We start from the raw sequence: 17,832 nt of genomic DNA, 5'->3' as shown, positions 1-17,832 counted from the left end.
TGCGCTTCGCTTTACGGCAGTCGTTCAGTCGCGCCGTATGTACGTCATCGCCTTTCGATAGTGTGCTTTGCAGCCGAAGAGCGCACGTGTCCTGGGGCGGGTGCTCTTTTCGATAAAGGTAAGTTTCTTTTTATGCTGAATCTCTTCCATAACTCCAGATTTAGTTTTATTGCACATTCCTCATCATTGGGAACTTTGGAGTAGTCAGTTTACTGTTCGCAATAAACCAATGCGCCTCTGCTGTACACACGGGCTGTGCGGTGAGCGAGCGCTGCGAATCTCCAATGGACGGCATGTGGCGGGCAGTCAAAGGCCCAGGGCTTGTAGTTAGGATTTCACTTTTTGGGTGCCTTTTTAGCTGTGCGCTGCACCACAAAAAGAGCACAAGTACGAGTGGCATCCCGAATTTGTGTGTGTGGGGGGGGACTGAGCTGTGAAGAAGTGCGTGCACCCCATGAACAGGTGTATGTTCTTCATCGTGTTATAATGTGCGGATATAGTCTTCATTTAAACAGTACTGATAAATACGAGTCACAATTTAACAAGTAGTAGTGACAAATGCCATTCGCTATCGTTTATTCAATAAAAAGTCAGATATGTAATTGTTTTTTGTGGGGGAAAAAAATTGCAGCTGGTGCTGCACACTTTTCCAGGAATAACTTCCAGTAATTGTTTATCGGTCAACAATAAAGTTTGGAAATCAGTTTGGCATCCCCATATCTTTGTGATGTCGGGGTGTTTCTTGCATGTTATGCCCACTCGGTCGGGGCTTTAATTTGGCCCAGCCGTCCACCCTTTCTTTTTGATTTTGTTTCGGAGTTGCTCTCTTGTGGGGCTGCTTGAATGTTTCGGGTCATTCACTGCATAGATACACACACAGGAATAAGGTGAGTAACCCAGTTAAGAGAGACACCTGGTTTCTTACAAACCTCCGTTTCCATGCGCAAGGACGCTTCAGGAGTTCTCATTTAGTTAAACGTCATCATCGGTCGCCGTGAATCCGAAAACAAGATGAAGCCTGTGACGATTTTCCTTGTGTGTTACCAACACGTTTAGTTCTTTACGCGCAGTGATGTAAATGACATCCATTCTCGTGTTATAATCCTTACCTGAGCCACTTATTATTCACGGTGTGACCGCTGCGTCACCCGATCACGTTGTTTCAACACATCAGTATAAAAGGAACTGCATTAAAACTAAAGTGACACTTTAGAAATAGATTTTATTTTGCGGATTTCATGCAGCACATTCTTTTCTGCTTGGCTGTGCGATTGAACCCCGCAAAGGAGCAGCATGGTGGTAAGTGTCCTACACCAGTGCTGTTGCAACAATAATAACGCAGGTGTTTTTACTTCAGTAAAGTGACTATTGTGTTAGGTTATTCATCACTTTAAAAAGAAATTGAACTACATGACGCACATTACTTTTAACGTATCACCCCCAAAACTGCTCCTGAGATTTTACTGCTGAGTTTAGCACTGTACATTCAGCTCTTCGATTTAAATGTAGCCATTTCTGATACTGAGACAGATTATTTCAACCAGGAGAAGGAATAATGCGATCAGCCTCAGGACATTGATCCTGTGGATCCTTCCATCTTCTTCTAAATGTGGCTGCGCAAAGCACACAATTGCAAATCGAACAGACTACACAATCTTTAAGTGTTACCCAGTTAAGGGTTTACATGGCCAAATAACCGGGTTAATCACAGAGAAATCTGTGCCTGTTAACCTGGTTTCTCAGAGACCAATAACTTAGTTTCTCTAACCGGAATATGGGTTTACATGGCATTTTTGTAACTGGTTTCCTTACTGGGTTATTAAAGCGCATGTAAACACACTAGCTGCCTTCTTGCACACTCCACTTTCAGTTTAGCTTTGCCTTTTTATCAGATGAACTCACATTCTCCTCAAGTCCCCTCTGGTCCAGTGTGGAGTTCATTGCTGACCAGAGCTGGAAGAAGAAGAACTGCCCCAAACCATAAAGCTTCCATCATCATGTCTAATGCCAGGGCATACGCTGAGCGATCCTGGCATGATTTTAGCTTGAATTTCAGCTTCATTGGCCATTGTTTCCTGTACAGTTTGTGAGTGGCTGCAGTGGCAGATTGCATCTTATGATCTGAACACTTTCTGTCATGTCAGACATTCTAGTTAGCTCTCTCCTAGTGTGGGCAGTCTCGTAACTTGGCCATTACACTTTCCAAAATGAGTTGTAATTTGACCGTAAGGCATTGTGTGTTGCGTATTGCTGTTATGCTTATTTTCACCTAATTTAATGGCACACATAAAACTAAGAGACCAATGAGAAAATCCTCTTGGGAAATATTTACTGGAAGAACCTGAAAGAAACACACACAACAGTAAATCACATGGATTGTGTACCTTCTGTTCTTTCTGTCAAATAGACACACCACGTTGTCCAGGCCTCCCCGACTATCCATGTGTCCAGTTGGGCCTTTTCTTTGTAGTTTCAGAGCGCAGTGTGGCAGGAGTCGGCAGCACAGCTGTTTCTTTACATTTTGAGGAGCCTGTGGTCGTATTCTTTCTTTCAGTGCATAAATCTTTATTACAAAAGTTCAATGGGTGAAAGTGTCCGTCTGGGCCGTGTATACATTTAGTCTGAGCAGCCTCGTCATGGCATGTCAGTCGGACCGAGTGTGCTCCTACTGTTTGAGCGCATGTACGAGTGGCGACTCTTGTGCAGTGTCTCGTATCGTAGGCCCAGCATTACAGTTGCTATGTGATACTTTTGGTTGATGCCAGTTTTAATTTGTTGCCAACCACGACATCAGGTGTTCTGTCCAAGTAGAACATGTCCAGAGCAGTCCTGTTGTTCTCCCAGGGCTTGTTCATCAAGCATCAGTTGTGCTTCTGTTTTAGATAGATAGATAGATACTTTATTAATCCCAAGGGGAAATTCCCATACTCCATCAGTAGCATACTGATAAAAACAGTAAATTAAATTGTGATAACAATGCAGGTATACAGACAGACAATAACTTTATATAATGTTAACGTTTACCCCTCGGGTGGAATTGAAGAGTCGCATAGTGTGATGGAGGACCGATCTCCTCAGTGTGTGAGTGGAGCAGGACGGTGACAGCAGTCAATAGAGCCTGCCTTCCTCACCAGTTTGTCCAGGCATGAGGCGTCCTTCTTCTTAATGCTGCCTCCCCAGCACACCACAGCGTAGAAGAGGGCGCTCGCCACAACCGTCTGATAGAACATCTGCAGCATCTTATTGCAGATGTTGAAGGATGCCAGCCTTCTAAGGAAGTATAGTCGGCTCTGTCTTTTCTTGCACAGAGCATCAGTTTTGGAAGTCCAGTCCAGTTTATCATCCAGCTGCACTCTCAGGTATTTATAGGTCTGCACCCTCTGCACACAGTCACCTGTGATGATCACGGGGTCCATGAGGGGCCTGGTCCTCCTAAAATCCACCACCAGGTCTATGGTTTTGCTGGTGTTCAGTTGTAGGTGGTTTGAGTCGCACCATTTAACTAAGTCCTTGATTAGGTTCCTATACTCCTCCTCCTGCGCACTCCTGATGCAGCCCACGATAGCAGTGTCATCAGCAAACTTTTGCACGTGGCAGGACTCCGAGTTGTATTGGAAGTCCGATGTATATAGGCTGAACAGGACCGGAGAAAGTAAAGTCCCCTGTGGTGCTCCTGTGTTGCTGACCACAATGTCAGACCTGCAGTTCCCAAGACGCACATACTGAGGTCTGTCTGTAAGATAGTCCACGATCCATGCCACTAGGTATGAATCTACTCCCATCTCTGTCAGCTTGTCCCTAAGGAGCAGAGGTTGGATGGTGTTAAAGGCGTTAGAGAAGTCTAGAGAAGAGACTTTGAGTGAAGAGCCCTCTTCCTTCTTGACCTGATATGTACGTCAAATGCACACAGCCTCTCTTGGATGGTTGACTTCTGCACTTTGCCTAAGTGGTATGGTTTGTCTGTGGTAACTCTCTGTGACCTTTGAGGATGTGATAACACGTCCATCAGTCTGTCCCTTCTCAAACTTGCTTAATCCAGCTCGGTGTCATGGGGAAGCAGCAAATCACTCAAAGCATGAACCAACCTCCGCAGGCTGGCAGTTTATAGCATGGCATGGCATGGCATACTCTGGCAGGCACAAGCACACTCTCCTACTCCTCAACAATTAGCATAACCCAAAAATCTTGGGATGTGCAAGAAAACAGGAGTGTCCAGGCAGACTGTCCCAGTGAGACACCATAAAAGACAGGTATATTCAGCCCTGTCATCCGCTGATCGGTGTGGATACTCACACACGTTGCTTTACCTTCTGCTGTATCATGGATTTCTTCTAAGTAAGAATTCTGAAGTCACTCTACAAAGTGTTCAGTGTGTCTATGAACACACTGTGTTCATAGCAATTATATAAAATTGCTATGGATTGTGTCCATCTGTGACACGACTACTTGATCTTGGTTTTATTTAAACGCTTCTGATACGTGCTGGTGAAGCCAAAAATGTAGTTAGCTGCACAAAATTATCAAGGTTTTCTTCTTTCTTATAAGAAACTGCACAAGAGGGTGACGTGGTGGAAAGGAAGAGAACAGCAACAACATATGCTGAGTGTGAAGCACATTGCTGAGGCCAGTCATACCACAAAGAACAGGAGGGCCACCTGCAGAGTGTCGAGTACGGGGTACACAATGCAGCAATGGCAGACCGACCTGTGCTCCTGGTCATCACTGGGACTGCAAAATACAGGGAGCCATGCACTGTGATGGCGCTGTAAAGAACTTCAGTGGCAACATCCCGTGATCATCAAGCCAAAGTCAAAGGAGGCAAGTCTGACAATACTGTAAATCCCTTCAGCAGCTGGCACACCGACCGACATGCCACACATACACCGTGATACAGCATGGAAAAGCAACACTGACAGAGAATTGTGTGCCAACAAACAAGGAGATCGTCAAATACTCAGAACTCGTGCCCATAAGCGCGCCTTGTGTTTGGTGGAGGAGCTCAATTTACAAATGGTAGATTTGTGCTGAACTCGCAGCAGGGCAGTCAAAAGTAGAAAGTCATCCTGTACACTGTGTAGAAAGAGCTCGAAACTGAAAGTGCACAACTTATCACTTTATCCAAGCCATGTCACGCCACCTTCTTCCATCTTTTTAAGAAAATCTTTTGCTCTTTAATAGTAATATGAGCATACATATGTGTAATTGTCAGCGTATCTGTAATGATATAGAACAGGGGTGGGCAATGTCGGTCCTGGAGAGCCACAGTGGCTACAGGTTTTCAATCCAACCCAACTTCTTAATTAGAAACCAATCCTTGCCAGTCTCACACCTTATTTAATTTTATGGCTTGTTAGTCTGTGATGTAAGGATCTTATAGCGTAGATTTTTTCCTTTCCAAGAATATCATCCAAATGATTTGAAGCCTAAAACAGATCATTTTTAGTCTGTCACATTTTCTATTAAGGGTTTTATTAAATCAAACAGTGCGTGATGAACACACACAGATGGAAATGGAAACAAACTGCTGGCTGCTTCCTTTTACATTTTATTGCTAATAAGGAGCCATTAAAACAGTGAATGCAGCTGTTTAAGATTGAAATAAGCAGCTGAGGGTGGGGAAAGCATCAAAATGTCACTTAAGCAATAAGTGTTTCATCAGCAAGAATTGTTTTCTCATGAAGAAACTAGGCTGGCACAAAATCCTGCAGCCACTGTGGCTCTCCAGGACCGACATGACCCACCACTGAAAACAATACAAACAGAACAGTATTCTTCACAGTCGCGATGCTTATTGATTGCTTCTGTTCCTGTTTTGTAGGCATAATGTCTTTCCGAGGAGGAGGAGGAGGAGGTAGAGGTGGAAGAGGTGGCGGCTTTAACCGTGGAGGGGGCAGAGGTGGATTTGGATTTGGAGGTAGAGGTGGGGGACGCGGCCGTGGTGGAGGTGGAGGTTTCCATCGACAGGACTTTGGACCCCCTGAGTATGTTGTAGGTAAGTAAAGACCTGGCTGGCTGCAGGTATTTTGTTATTTTGCCGTTACCTGTAATAATATGTTGTCTTGTAAACAGGGTGGCATATGTGTGGTTCATTTCAAACGCCAGGCTCCTCTGGTATTGATTCTGTCAGCTGTTCTTTCTGTGGTACTCGGGTGTTGTACCGTGTTAGCCATTATGAATGTAGAGAAAAGCCAAGCTTATTGGCTAACTAAAAAGATTACAATATGCAGGCTTTTGAGGCAACTCCATCTCACCTGAAGAAGGGGCCTGAGTGGCCTCAAAACCCTGCATATTGTAATCTTTTAGTTAGCCAATTAAAGGGGTCATTTTGCTCGACTTTTCACTTGACTTTCTGGAAACACAAATCTATTTAAGGGATTTAGGTGGCTGGACCAGAGAAACACTTTGAGCCGTAGTTCACAGGAATTCATTACAGCTGTTAGTGTTTTGTTGTCTCATTCTGGTTTTTATTGTACGACTACCATTGGTACTGGTGATAGTGGAACACGCTCTTTGCATATCGCCTACAAATGAGGATGTTAACTTAAATCAGGGATGCCCATCTCCATCCTGAAGGGTCACTGTGGCCACAGTTTTTCACTCTTAACAGTTGCCGTGTCTTCATTAGTGATCAGTTTTTGCTGCTAATTAACTTCATTTAATTCATTTGCTATTTAAGACTGACCCTTTAAATGAACGTCAGTCCCGGGGGCCGCAGTGGCTGCAGGTTTTTGTTCCGACCCAATTGCTTCATTAGAAGTTTATTGCTGATGAAGTGCGTATTGCTCAAGTGACGTGTTTCTGCTTCATTTTAGTTCTGTCACTTGTTAAGATTTTGAACCCTTAATTGCTTATTTTATGCTTAAACAGCTGCATTCATTCTTTTTTAAAATTGCTCTTCTTTAACAGTAAGATCCAAATGACGGAGAGCTGCTGGTTCCTTAGTTAAGCTTGTGTCCATTTATACCTGTGTGTGTTCATCGTGCATTGTTTGGTATAATAAAATACGTAGAAGGAAAATGAACACCTGGAACTTACTCATCTGTTTTTGGACTTCAAGTCATCAGGATGATTAGAAGATTACAGAATGATTACAGAATGACTGGACATTGCAGAGCAAGTTATGATATGAAATGAGACAAAGATTGGTTTCCAATTAAGCAACTGGGTTGGAACAAAAACCTGCATCCCCCCCCCGGTTTAAATTATTTAGGCCGCCTTCTTAATGAGCTCACACTCAGAATGCCATATATATATATATAATATATAATGTGTGTGTGTGTGTGTGGTTCATACGGGTCCTGGAAAACCTGTAAAGTCATGAAAAATAAACAAGCCCAAATCAAGAATTGAAAAGACCTTGAAATTCTTAAAAAAAAATGTAAATGGTACTCAAAAGTCATGGAAAATATTAAAGTGTATTCCTGTAATTGTGTGTCATGAGATAAAAACATCCGATGTTTTGCCAACAAAGCATCCACATCTCACTATAATATCACATTTCATGACCTTGGGCATTAATGCCAGCCTGTGTAGTGCTCTGTGTGCCAGGGCGGACTGGTGTCAATCTGCAGTAGCCGTTAGTCTGCATATCGAGTTATTAGTGAGGAGTCAGCATCAAGTGGTAAGTAGTTAGCAAGGTACGTGACTTTGTGTATTGGAGTTTATCGAGCAGTCAGAATGCCAAGAAAGTGTGTGTTTAACTTGAAATGGTTGGGAAAATGTGGTCTACAAAGACTGGCTTCAAAAAGACAGATGAAATAAGCGTATGGCAGGGTGCTGTTACTGTATGAAGACGATGGGGATACGGCAGAGTCCACTTTGAAAAGCCGCATGGAAGGAAGTAACCGTTGTGAACTGAGGAGGAACAAGGAAGCCAGCAGTTGTGTTAAGAATTTGTTTGGACCTTTTGTGGGTCTGTCGTCACATCTGCCCCCGCCTGCACACCTGTGAGCCGTTCAAGTGCCCAGTGGATTAGCCACAGTAGCACTAGGGGGAGCTCTAGTCAGGCTAGTGATCCTCTACTGGGCCGCCATCTTTGTCTTCATAAGTGACTGAAAGTGAATGTCTGAAATTCTGTGGACGGACACACACTCATCGTACAAGTCATGCTGACAACATGGGTAGGTTTTTTCAGGAAACGTTTCCTGAAGATAGTGAGATCATAGATTGGACGTCGTTCCCAAGGTATAACAGTTTACTACCTAAAATATGCCAAAATTATTTTTTTAATGATATTTTTGGGTCACTAGCACCCCAACAGAGTAAAGTTTCTTTATTTTTATGTGAACTTTAAATGATTAGATGGCCCTTGAATTAAACATGCCCTTTTTTCATGATTTCTTTGTATCTTTTGCTTGCACACATCAAAATGCTGGCCTGAGCCGGCTCTGTGCACACCACATGTACTGTATAACGGCACATCTGCTCTCCAGAAAACTGTACGTCTGTTTTTAACATGTAGCTCCCCTGCCTAAAATTGCATAAATAGTGCGTGAATGTGCTAATTAGTGTGAGTGAATAGCAGGAGCGTCAATGTCTGATTTAGTAAGCGGTCAGCAGTTTAATATACGCCTCGTGTCTGAGTTCATCTTATTAGGTTCGTGTAGTTTTGCTGTAGATATTCACAACCAAAAGTTTTTTGCCACATTTTTAGCTTAAACAAAGAAGTAATCTCATCTGTTTAAGTAAGTCAGCTGGATGTCATTAGGCCGCTTTACTTTCTTCAGGTAAGTTGTGACTAATCTATAGGCGTCTGTCTGTCTTTCTTTATGTCTCAAAAGTGTTGAAAATTAAAAACAGCTTCCGCAAAAGGTTTTGTTTGTCTGCCTGGAACACATTCAGAGTTTTGCAGGGTCAGGATGAGACTTACTGCTGATAGATAGATAGATAGATGCTTTATTAATCCCAAGGGGAAATTCACATACTCCAGCAGCAGCATACTGATACAAAAAAAACCAATATTAAATTAAAGATTGATAATAATGCAGGTAAAAAACAGACAATAACTTTGTATGATGTTAACTATTAAATTATGTTATTAATTAATATTAATTAATTCATAATTAATTTAACAATATTAATATTGATATTTGTGGGTTTTTTTTATTTTACTGTAAAGCACTTTGGTCCTCGTGTAGTTGTATTAAATGTGCTGTGTAAATCAAGATGACTTAACTTTTCTGTGTCTCTTTTGTTTGTTAAGCTCTGGGTGAATTCATGCATCCATGTGAAGATGACATTGTGTGCAAATGCACCACAGAAGACAACAAAGTGCCCTACTTTAACGCCCCAGTCTACTTGGAGAACAAAGAACAAATTGGGAAGGTGGACGAGATATTTGGACAACTTAGAGATTTTGTATCCTTAACCTTGTGGTGGTGGACACCTGAGCTCAGTTCAAACATTAGGATGGCCTGTTTAAGCTTTAGTCTGCTGAAGATTTGGTTGTTTACAGATGTTTGGGCATAAAAATGACAAAAAAAATGGAAAAATTAATAGTAATAATAATAACTTTATTTCTATAGCACCTTATCATAAATTTACATGCAATTTGAGGTGATTTCCACAGATTAATCAGCAAAACCAATACAAATATACCATAGTTAACTGGATATTCTCATTAATTAATATTATGATAATTTCTAATAAATGTAAGTATACTAATTAGAACATCAACCTGTGCATCGTTAAACAGAATGTAAACACAAAAGTGCAAAACAAGCCTTCACTCCTATCAGAAACAGGTTTATATTGTTTTCTAATTAAAAGCCTTATAGATAAAGATGTTAAGAGAACAACTAGATCTAATTTACATATATATATATAAAAATACATAAATAAATATAGAGTATATATCTACATTTGACTTAGACATGTGTACATGGAAACACGTTATGTAGAGAGCGTTTGACGTTATTAAATTCAGTGAAAAGGTACAGAAGCCAATTAAACAGTCCATAGCAGTTTTGGTTGATTAAGGGTGTAGGCGGAGTTCTTGATTCCTGACTGTGATTAGTTGATCAGCTGACACGGAGGAGAGGAAAACCAAAAAACTCCTCTAAGATTGGTGCAGTAGGAGCAAAATAAACCACTGGAAGGCCAGAGTCGGAAGACAGAAGTGAGCAAATCAAATAGTTAAGTCTGATGGTGGTCAGGGTCTGCGTCGTAGAAGTCAGAATGCCCTCAGCCAGCTGGTTGGCCACCCTCCACTGGGCACAGTTGGTACAGTCATCAGTAATGGTTTTTCAAGGCCTTCTCATTTCCTCCAGTGTGGGTGGCACCACCATATAGGATGAGCGACCAATAAAAATAAAAGCAAATCAATGGATTAATGCTGGGCACTTATTTATAAATCAGAGAGCTAAACGTATCATCAGATCATTATGTTTTAATTACTGGAAAGACAGATTTAAAAAAAAAAAAAAAAAAAAAAAGGGTTTTTAGAAGTTTTTTGAAGTGTTCAACAGATTTATCCTGACGTATATCTATTGGTAAATTGTTCAAAATATAACTAGAATCTAGAGAGAATGTCTTACTTTTCAAAAATTATTAATTCAGTAAAATGTTAAGGTAACTGGGATTCATATTTTTTCAGTGTAGTAACTTTCATGTTACGAAAAAAAAAACGTGTGCCAATCCTTCAGTTTCTCTCCTGCTCATTCTAGTATGGGCGACGGCTATGGGTGAGACACCAATCGGTATACAGGATTGTTCGTATTATTTTCTAAAATTTCAGTTTGTTTTGCTGTATTACTATATAAACCACACTTTAGCTCTAAACTTCAAACTTTATGTAATAATTACACAGTAGCTCAGATTTAATACACCAAATACTCAAGTTGGAGATAACAGGACTGTCACAAAATGTTTGGAGACAAACAGAAAACTGCGGCTTAAGTGATTGCTGGGGTCGATTCAGTAGAAGGTCAGCTGGCTGGCTTGGTGGCCGCGCCTCATGAGGGTCCACACACAATACACAAAGGACAAGTGAGAACAGCGATACAACAAAATGATTAAAGTCACAAATATAATGACCAAAGAACAGAATTGACAGCACATTGTGAAATAACAAATTGACTAAACCTAAAAAGAGAGATGACTGGCAGCACCATAACAAGAGTGTAGGGGAGGAAGCACTCCAGGATGGTGTGCTGGGCTTCCTGGCTCTCACAGAGGGCTCATTTAGAGTTGGTGGTTAACCTAATGTGCACGTCATTGGGAAGGACCTAAAGGTGAGCCACACAGACAGGCAGTGTGATCTGTTTGTTTTTTTAATACATTTTCCGTCTTATTGGTAATACCATTTTATTTTTCAAACATCTGCATTCTGGTGTCTTCTTAATGAGAATTAAGTCGTTTTTGACAAGTGAACGCTGTTGAATTGTAGATGTTAATGCCTCAGAGGTGTCTCCCTCTAAATCTTAGAGCTGATTTCTACTCAAAGAGCCCCATCAGTGCTCAGTATTAAATAGGTGTGCTGCCACGTTCACTGCCTCTCTGATGAAATGTCAATTATTTGTTGTTTTGATTGTAACAATTTTCGGTTTGAATTTTTCTTTTCTTGCCCTTAACTGATGTTATTGCAGTATTTCTCTGTCAAGCTCTCAGAAAATATGAAGGCGTCCTCATTCAAAAAACTTCAAAAGGTTAGTCAACACAGAGTCGTGTTTTATGTCATAAAAATGTTTTCATCAATCATCGTTTTCATAACAAAAGTATTTAATAATTTCGCTTGTCATTCGTGGTATACAGTCCATCCGTTTCCTGTTGTCACTATTCAAGTCAGAAAGCACGTCACACTTAAAGACTCATCACCTTCACCATATCCCATTACATAACGGTGTTGTAGGAGGTGACAAATGACGCAGCTCCCTCAGCACAGTTTCACATTTTCCAAATGTCACACCATGGGCCAATTTTGACAGAATCTTAAAAAGTGTGCGTGGCCATTTGAGCCACAGCCTCGGCCCGTCTTTTACCATACTGTAGTGGCACAGCAAACAAGAGGCATTGACCACACTTTGGGTGCTTTTCCAGTCTGCTCAGCCCACCTGTCTCTCTAGTCTCCTGCAGTGTGACTTTGACGCTGATTACTTCCCAAGTGTATGGATGCTCACATGTAGCTATGTGCCCAAGTACTTCTTTAATTTATCACTGAGGGCTCAATCTGATGATAAAAGAGGGCATGAGCAGCCATCCAGAATTTTGACTTGCAATCTAGCGTTTACTTAAAGAAGGATCTTTTAAAATGTCTGCCTGTCAGTCATTTTCCAACCCACTATATCCTAACATAGGGTCACGGGGGGGTCTGCTGGAACCAATCTCAAGCCAACACAGGGCACAAGGCAGGAACAAATCCCGGGCAGGACACACACCAAGCATATACTAGGGACAATTTAGGATTTCCAATGCACCTAACCTGCATGTCTTTAGACTGTGGGAGTAAACCCATGCAGACACGGGGAGAACATGCAAACTCCACGAAGAGAGGACCCGGGAAGCGAACCCAGGTCTCCTTACTGCGAGGTAGCAGCGCTACCATGGTGCCACCGTGCCACCCATGTCTGCAAGTGTTTGCTGAAAATAGTCAGCCACGGTTCAATGTTTCATGCTTTTTGGCACAGTGAATATTTTTACAATTGTTTGTATTTTGAAACCAAGTCCCCTCTGATCCTGTATAAAAACGAGTGCAAACAAAACACACGCAATCATCGAATGTCGTCGGTGCTTCTGTAAGGAATTCTGAATACCAAGCAAATGTCATCCAGTCTTGGGCGTTGGCGTATTCTTCTCTCTCTCCATGTTGATTTTCTTGAGCATTTGTGTTCAGTTATTTTGCTCAAAGGTTGCTGTTGTCTTTGAGGGGCCATGATGTGAATTTATTGCTGTTTTTAATACCTGAAATGTCTGTGATGATGGAGTGAAGTGTCGTCTTCTGTGAGGTTTCATTTATTTTACTTGCTGCTTTTCTTTTAGTTTTATATAGATCCAGCCAAGCTACTTCCTTTACAGCGTTTCCTGCCAAGACCACCAGGAGAAAAGGGACCCCCTAGGGGAGGTGGAGGCCGTGGTGGAGGACGAGGAGGAAGAGGAGGCTTTGGGCGTGGAGGAGGTTTTGGCGGCCGGGGAGGCTTTGGCCGAGGAGGTGGAGGTGGAGGTCAGTCTTAATTGCTGTATAACATTTAATTCTCCTCTTTTTGTAGTTTAGTGTTTTTAATAATTCAAATGTAACAAAATCCTGTAATGGAATTTATTTTTCTTACTGCCTAATGATGTGGCAAAATTGTAGAAATTATTATCTGACAGAAGGAAAAAATAACCAGAAGATGAAATCGAGAGCATGAGACCAAAGAATAGTAAAAGATTAGCCAAAGAGCAAAGTCCGAAAATGCATTTCATAGCTGAAGCGTCCTGTTTAAGGGGCAGACGACAAACTTGTGAGTTGAAAAGAGAAGGAGGGTCAAAACCAGAGCGGCGCCCAATTCTCAACTTGATCGGATAGTAAGAACATACTAACTGACAATAACAAGTACCTTTAACAAACTGGTATCCAACAGGGGACACTGAATATGCCGAATGCTGCCATGTTCACGCTGGAAGATCGCTGACATCATACAGTGCATCCAGAAAGTATTCCCAGCGCTTCATCACTTTTTCCACATTTTGTTATGTTACAGCCTTATTCCAAAATGGATTAAATTCATTTTTTTCCTCAGAATTCTGCACACAACACCCCATAATGACAACGTGAAAAAAGTTTCCTTGAGATTTTTGCAAATTTATTAAAAATAAAAAAACTGAGACATCCCATGTCCATAAGTATTCACAGCCTTTGCTCAATACTTTGTCGATGCCCCTTTGGCAGTAATTCCAGCCTCAAGTCTTTTTGAATATGATGCCACAAGCTTGGCACACCTATCCTTGGCCAGTTTGGCCCATTCTTCTTTGCAGCACCTCTCAAGCTCCATCAGGTTGGATGGGAAGCGTCGGTGCACAGCCATTTTAAGATCTCTCCAGAGATGTTCAATCAGATTCAAGTCTGGGCTCTGGCTGGGCCACTCAAGGACATTCACAGAGTTGTCCTGAAGCCACTCCTTTGATATCTTGGCTGTGTGCTTAGGGTTGTTGTCCTGCTGAAAGATGAACCGTCGCCCCAGTCTGAGGTCAAGAGCGCTCTGGAGCAGGATTTCATCCAGGATGTCTCTGTACATTGCTGCAGTCATCTTTCCCTTTATCCTGACTAGTCTCCCAGTCCCTGCCGCTGAAAAACATCCCCACCACATGATGCTGCCACCACCATGCTTCACTGTAGGGATGGTATTGGCCTGGTGATGAGCGGTGCCAGGTTTCCTCCAAACGTGAAGCCTGGCATTCACACCAAAGAGTTCAATCTTTGTCTCATCAGACCAGAGAATTTTCTTTCTCATGGTCTGAGAGTCCTTCAGGTGCCTTTTGGCAAACTCCAGGTGGGCTGCCATGTGCCTTTTACTAAGGAGTGGCATCCGTCTGGCCACTCTACCATACAGGCCTGATTGGAGGATTGCTGCAGAGATGGTTGTCCTTCTGGAAGGTTCTCCTCTCTCCACAGAGGACCTCTGGAGCTCTGACAGAGTGACCATCAGGTTCTTGGTCACCTCCCTGACTAAGGCCCTTCTCCCCCAATCGCTCAGTTTAGATGGCCGGCGAGCTCTAGGAAGAGTCCTGGTGGTTTCGAACTTCTTCCACTTACGGATGAAGGAGGCCACTGTGCTCATTGGGACCTTCAAGGCAGCAGAAATTTTTCTGTAACCTTCCCCAGATATGTGCCTCGAGACAATCTTGTCTCGGATGTCTACAGACAATTCCTTTGACTTCATGCTTGATTTGTGCTCTGACATGAACTGTCAACTGTGGGACCTTCTATAGACAGGTGTGTGCCTTTCCAAATCATGTCCAGTCAACTGAATTTACCACAGGTGGACTCCAATGAAGCTGCAGAAACATCTCAAGGATAATCAGGGGAAACAGGATGCACCTGAGCTCAAATTTGAGCTTCATGACAAAGGCTGTGAATACTTATGTACATGTGCTTTCTCAAATTTTAAATTTTTAATAAATTTGCAAAAACCTCAAGTAAACTTTTTTCACGTTGTCATTATGGAGTGTTGTGTGTAGAATTCTGAGGAAAAAAATGAATTTAATCCATTTTGGAATTAGGCTGTAACATAACAAAATGTGGAAAAAGTGATGAAGCGCTGGGAATACTTTCCAGATGCACTGTAGCTGTGATATTCATGATCATGTGATCCATCCGAATTAATGTTACATAAAAATAAAACTAGCAAGACGTCAAAATAAATCAAACTTTATCAGAATTGATTCTAAAACACCCAATAAATGTCAAACTGAATTGAAGATATCTAAACAAACCTATTAACATTAACTATTTGGCGTTGTCCCCAAAGGCCACACTCGCTCACAGCTGGACGGTTAAGAGCTGCCATCAGCCAATCATAAGCGTCTTTGGGGGACATAGATGACATGCACAGACTACACTGTCTCTCTTTGATCTGCCTTTCCTGAGGTTTCTTCCATTTTTTCCCTACAAGGGTTTTTTTGGGAATTTTTCCTTGTCTTCTTAGAGAGTCGAGGCTGGGGGGCTGTCAAGAGGCAGGGCCTGTTAAAGCCCATTGCGGCACTTCTTGTGTGATTTTAGGCTCTACAAAAATAAATTGTATTGTATTGTACACTGACAATGACGATCAAGCTCAGCTTGAAACCCAACCCTGGTCAATTCTGCATGATTTGCGTAATTCCAGGTTTCAGAGGTGGCCGAGGTGGAGGTGGAAACTTTCGAGGATCAAGAGGTGGCGGAGGAGGTGGACGTGGCTTCAGAGGTAAGTGTGATTTGCATGGAAGGATAGATTTGATTTGTAACTCTTACACTGAGCGTAGGAACCCCCGTTCAGTATATTTTGTTTAATGTACCGTGGTAAAGATGGTCGACTATTCAGTGTGGTGGGGAACTGTGGTCTTTTTTTGGGGGGGGGGGGGGGGGGGGGTTATGCAGTGGGTCATTGCCATGTTTTTCAACTGTTGACTGTAATTTAGAGCCTGCTTTTCAGAAGATGTAGGGCACCCTTTACAAGTAGACCCAGACCCTCCATCTACTGTACTCTGTGGTGTGAACACATCCAGGAACTTGTAAATTGTAAAAGTCAAGAATGTTAGACAATGTCATCTGTCTGGAGTCGGTATGTCCTGTTATCAGCTTGCTTCTCTATGATTACAAACCAGAAGGTCTTTAATTCATCATTTCTTCAAGCGTTATTTCTTACACTTGCACTATGAAACGTTCCTGTTAACGTTGCCTTAGCAAACTCAATGTGTTTTACTGGCCGTCAAGATTTTGGGTCATTTGTGTTCTCAATTGTACTACAAGAACATTTACGGTGCACAGACTGGAGGAAATGAGCCATTTCTGTGGTGGATTTCGCCGCTGTCCTCTACCCGGTATTTGAGGAGTTGTCCTGAGGATCGCATCTGGCCCAGCGAGACTACTCAAGAGGACTCGAGTGAATTCAGAGGTAATCTTCTTGGAAAACTGAAGATGTCATTTTTTTGTCTTTTTTTTACCTTTAGGTGGAAGATGAGAAGACCAGGATATCTGACTGTAGATATGTTGATAACCGTATTTTGAGGTCCACCATAAAGTTGTTTCTGTATAAGAATCAAGATGTTTTCCTTGGACTGCTGGTTGTCTGGCACGTAAGGAGAGGACTTTTTTTTTTAATGTACATGTAGGATCTGAAAAGGATGGATGTTTTGTTTTTTTTTTTTACATAAAAAGATTCACATCTTTACATGAAATGTATTTATTTTCAGTACTTGTAACTCATTTTATTAAAAAAAATCTGGTCATATTGACTGAATCCACTGCTTTTAGCTTGTTGGAATAGCCCACTCCTGCATGGCCACCTTGAAGTCGAGCAGTTATTATTAGAGATATTTATTTCTCTATGGATGTATGATATGCCTGCCATACGTGGCTGAAGAGAAATAGCATTGAGGCTCACTCGGCCTGCATACACATCTGTTTAGGTGTCCTCCCTGCTTGTTGCATTCGTTAGTTGTGACCTGCATATTGACATCTGCTAAGAGAAAACCAAATGTCATCCATCATGAGTAGAGCCCAGGCCCGCTTGACTGTGTGGTGGTCATCTTATCAAGCTGCTTCACAGCAGAATTCACCCTGGTGTCCTCTTAGGTGTGACGTGGAGTGACATACATGGAGAACGGCTGAGAGGCTCCCAGATTACGTTGTAAAAGCAGGCCAGAGACTTCACTGGCCAGCCCAGACAAGGCTCAGCCCTCATCTGCTACCTGCAGGCTCCGGCCTAAGCCAGCCTGTATATGGGGAGCTGGTGTTAAATAGAAGGTACAGTACCGCTGACTTCTAGTAGCAGGACATGATGTGTTCCTTGATGCTTACCTTCAGAGTAGTCGATGGGTCAGTAGCCTTGTATATGGAGGCACTCGTGAGGTCCTTCTCATCCATTCAGGTCTGCTAATGCATGGATTCTGGTGATGCCTCCACCTCAATGTGGCACCAAATCTCAATCCAGGCTCTTCATGGAATGAGCTGCCTACCTCCATTCTGACTTTCCCCTCGTTTTGTCTATGAAGCCTTTGAAGACTCTCGTTCTGTGAATGTCTTTCTGATTGTTGGATTTGCAAGGTTCTTAATAGACAAGACGCTGGTCATGTGGTGTTCTGTCTGGTTTAAACTGCTTCACTTGTACTGGTCAATTTTGTACCATCGTCTAGTCACACTTGTTCTGAAACAGCCCTCCA

The 17,832-nt window shown here is 42.3% G+C and overlaps 1 protein-coding gene across 1 annotated transcript; it reads left to right on the top strand.

Moving 5' to 3' along the window:
* The first annotated feature begins 14 nt into the window (after positions 1 to 14).
* Positions 15 to 16,905, top strand: gar1 (GAR1 homolog, ribonucleoprotein). Its single transcript, XM_028805115.2, has 7 exons — positions 15 to 118; positions 5,819 to 5,992; positions 9,203 to 9,357; positions 11,586 to 11,645; positions 12,976 to 13,156; positions 15,798 to 15,875; positions 16,621 to 16,905. Exons 2-7 carry the CDS (start codon positions 5,824 to 5,826, stop codon positions 16,629 to 16,631), a joined length of 654 nt encoding a protein of 217 aa, XP_028660948.1. The 5' UTR covers positions 15 to 118; positions 5,819 to 5,823; the 3' UTR covers positions 16,632 to 16,905.
* The last annotated feature ends 927 nt before the right edge of the window (positions 16,906 to 17,832 follow it).

This window comes from Erpetoichthys calabaricus, chromosome 7, assembly GCF_900747795.2.
Source record: "Erpetoichthys calabaricus chromosome 7, fErpCal1.3, whole genome shotgun sequence".
Lineage (NCBI taxonomy): Eukaryota > Metazoa > Chordata > Cladistia > Polypteriformes > Polypteridae > Erpetoichthys > Erpetoichthys calabaricus.
The sequence above is the reverse complement of the archived record's forward strand: the minus strand, read 5'-3'. Positions and strand labels throughout refer to the sequence as shown.

Bases quoted from the DNA above. Each gene is read 5' to 3' on its own strand.
- gar1 (XM_028805115.2), top strand. From the start codon at position 5,824: ATGTCTTTCCGAGGAGGAGGAGGAGGAGGTAGAGGTGGAAGAGGTGGC. The intron at 5,993-9,202 runs GTAAGTAAAGAC...TTGTTTGTTAAG, and splicing joins ACCCCCTGAGTATGTTGTAG to CTCTGGGTGAATTCATGCAT. The intron at 13,157-15,797 runs GTCAGTCTTAAT...GCGTAATTCCAG, and splicing joins CCGAGGAGGTGGAGGTGGAG to GTTTCAGAGGTGGCCGAGGT.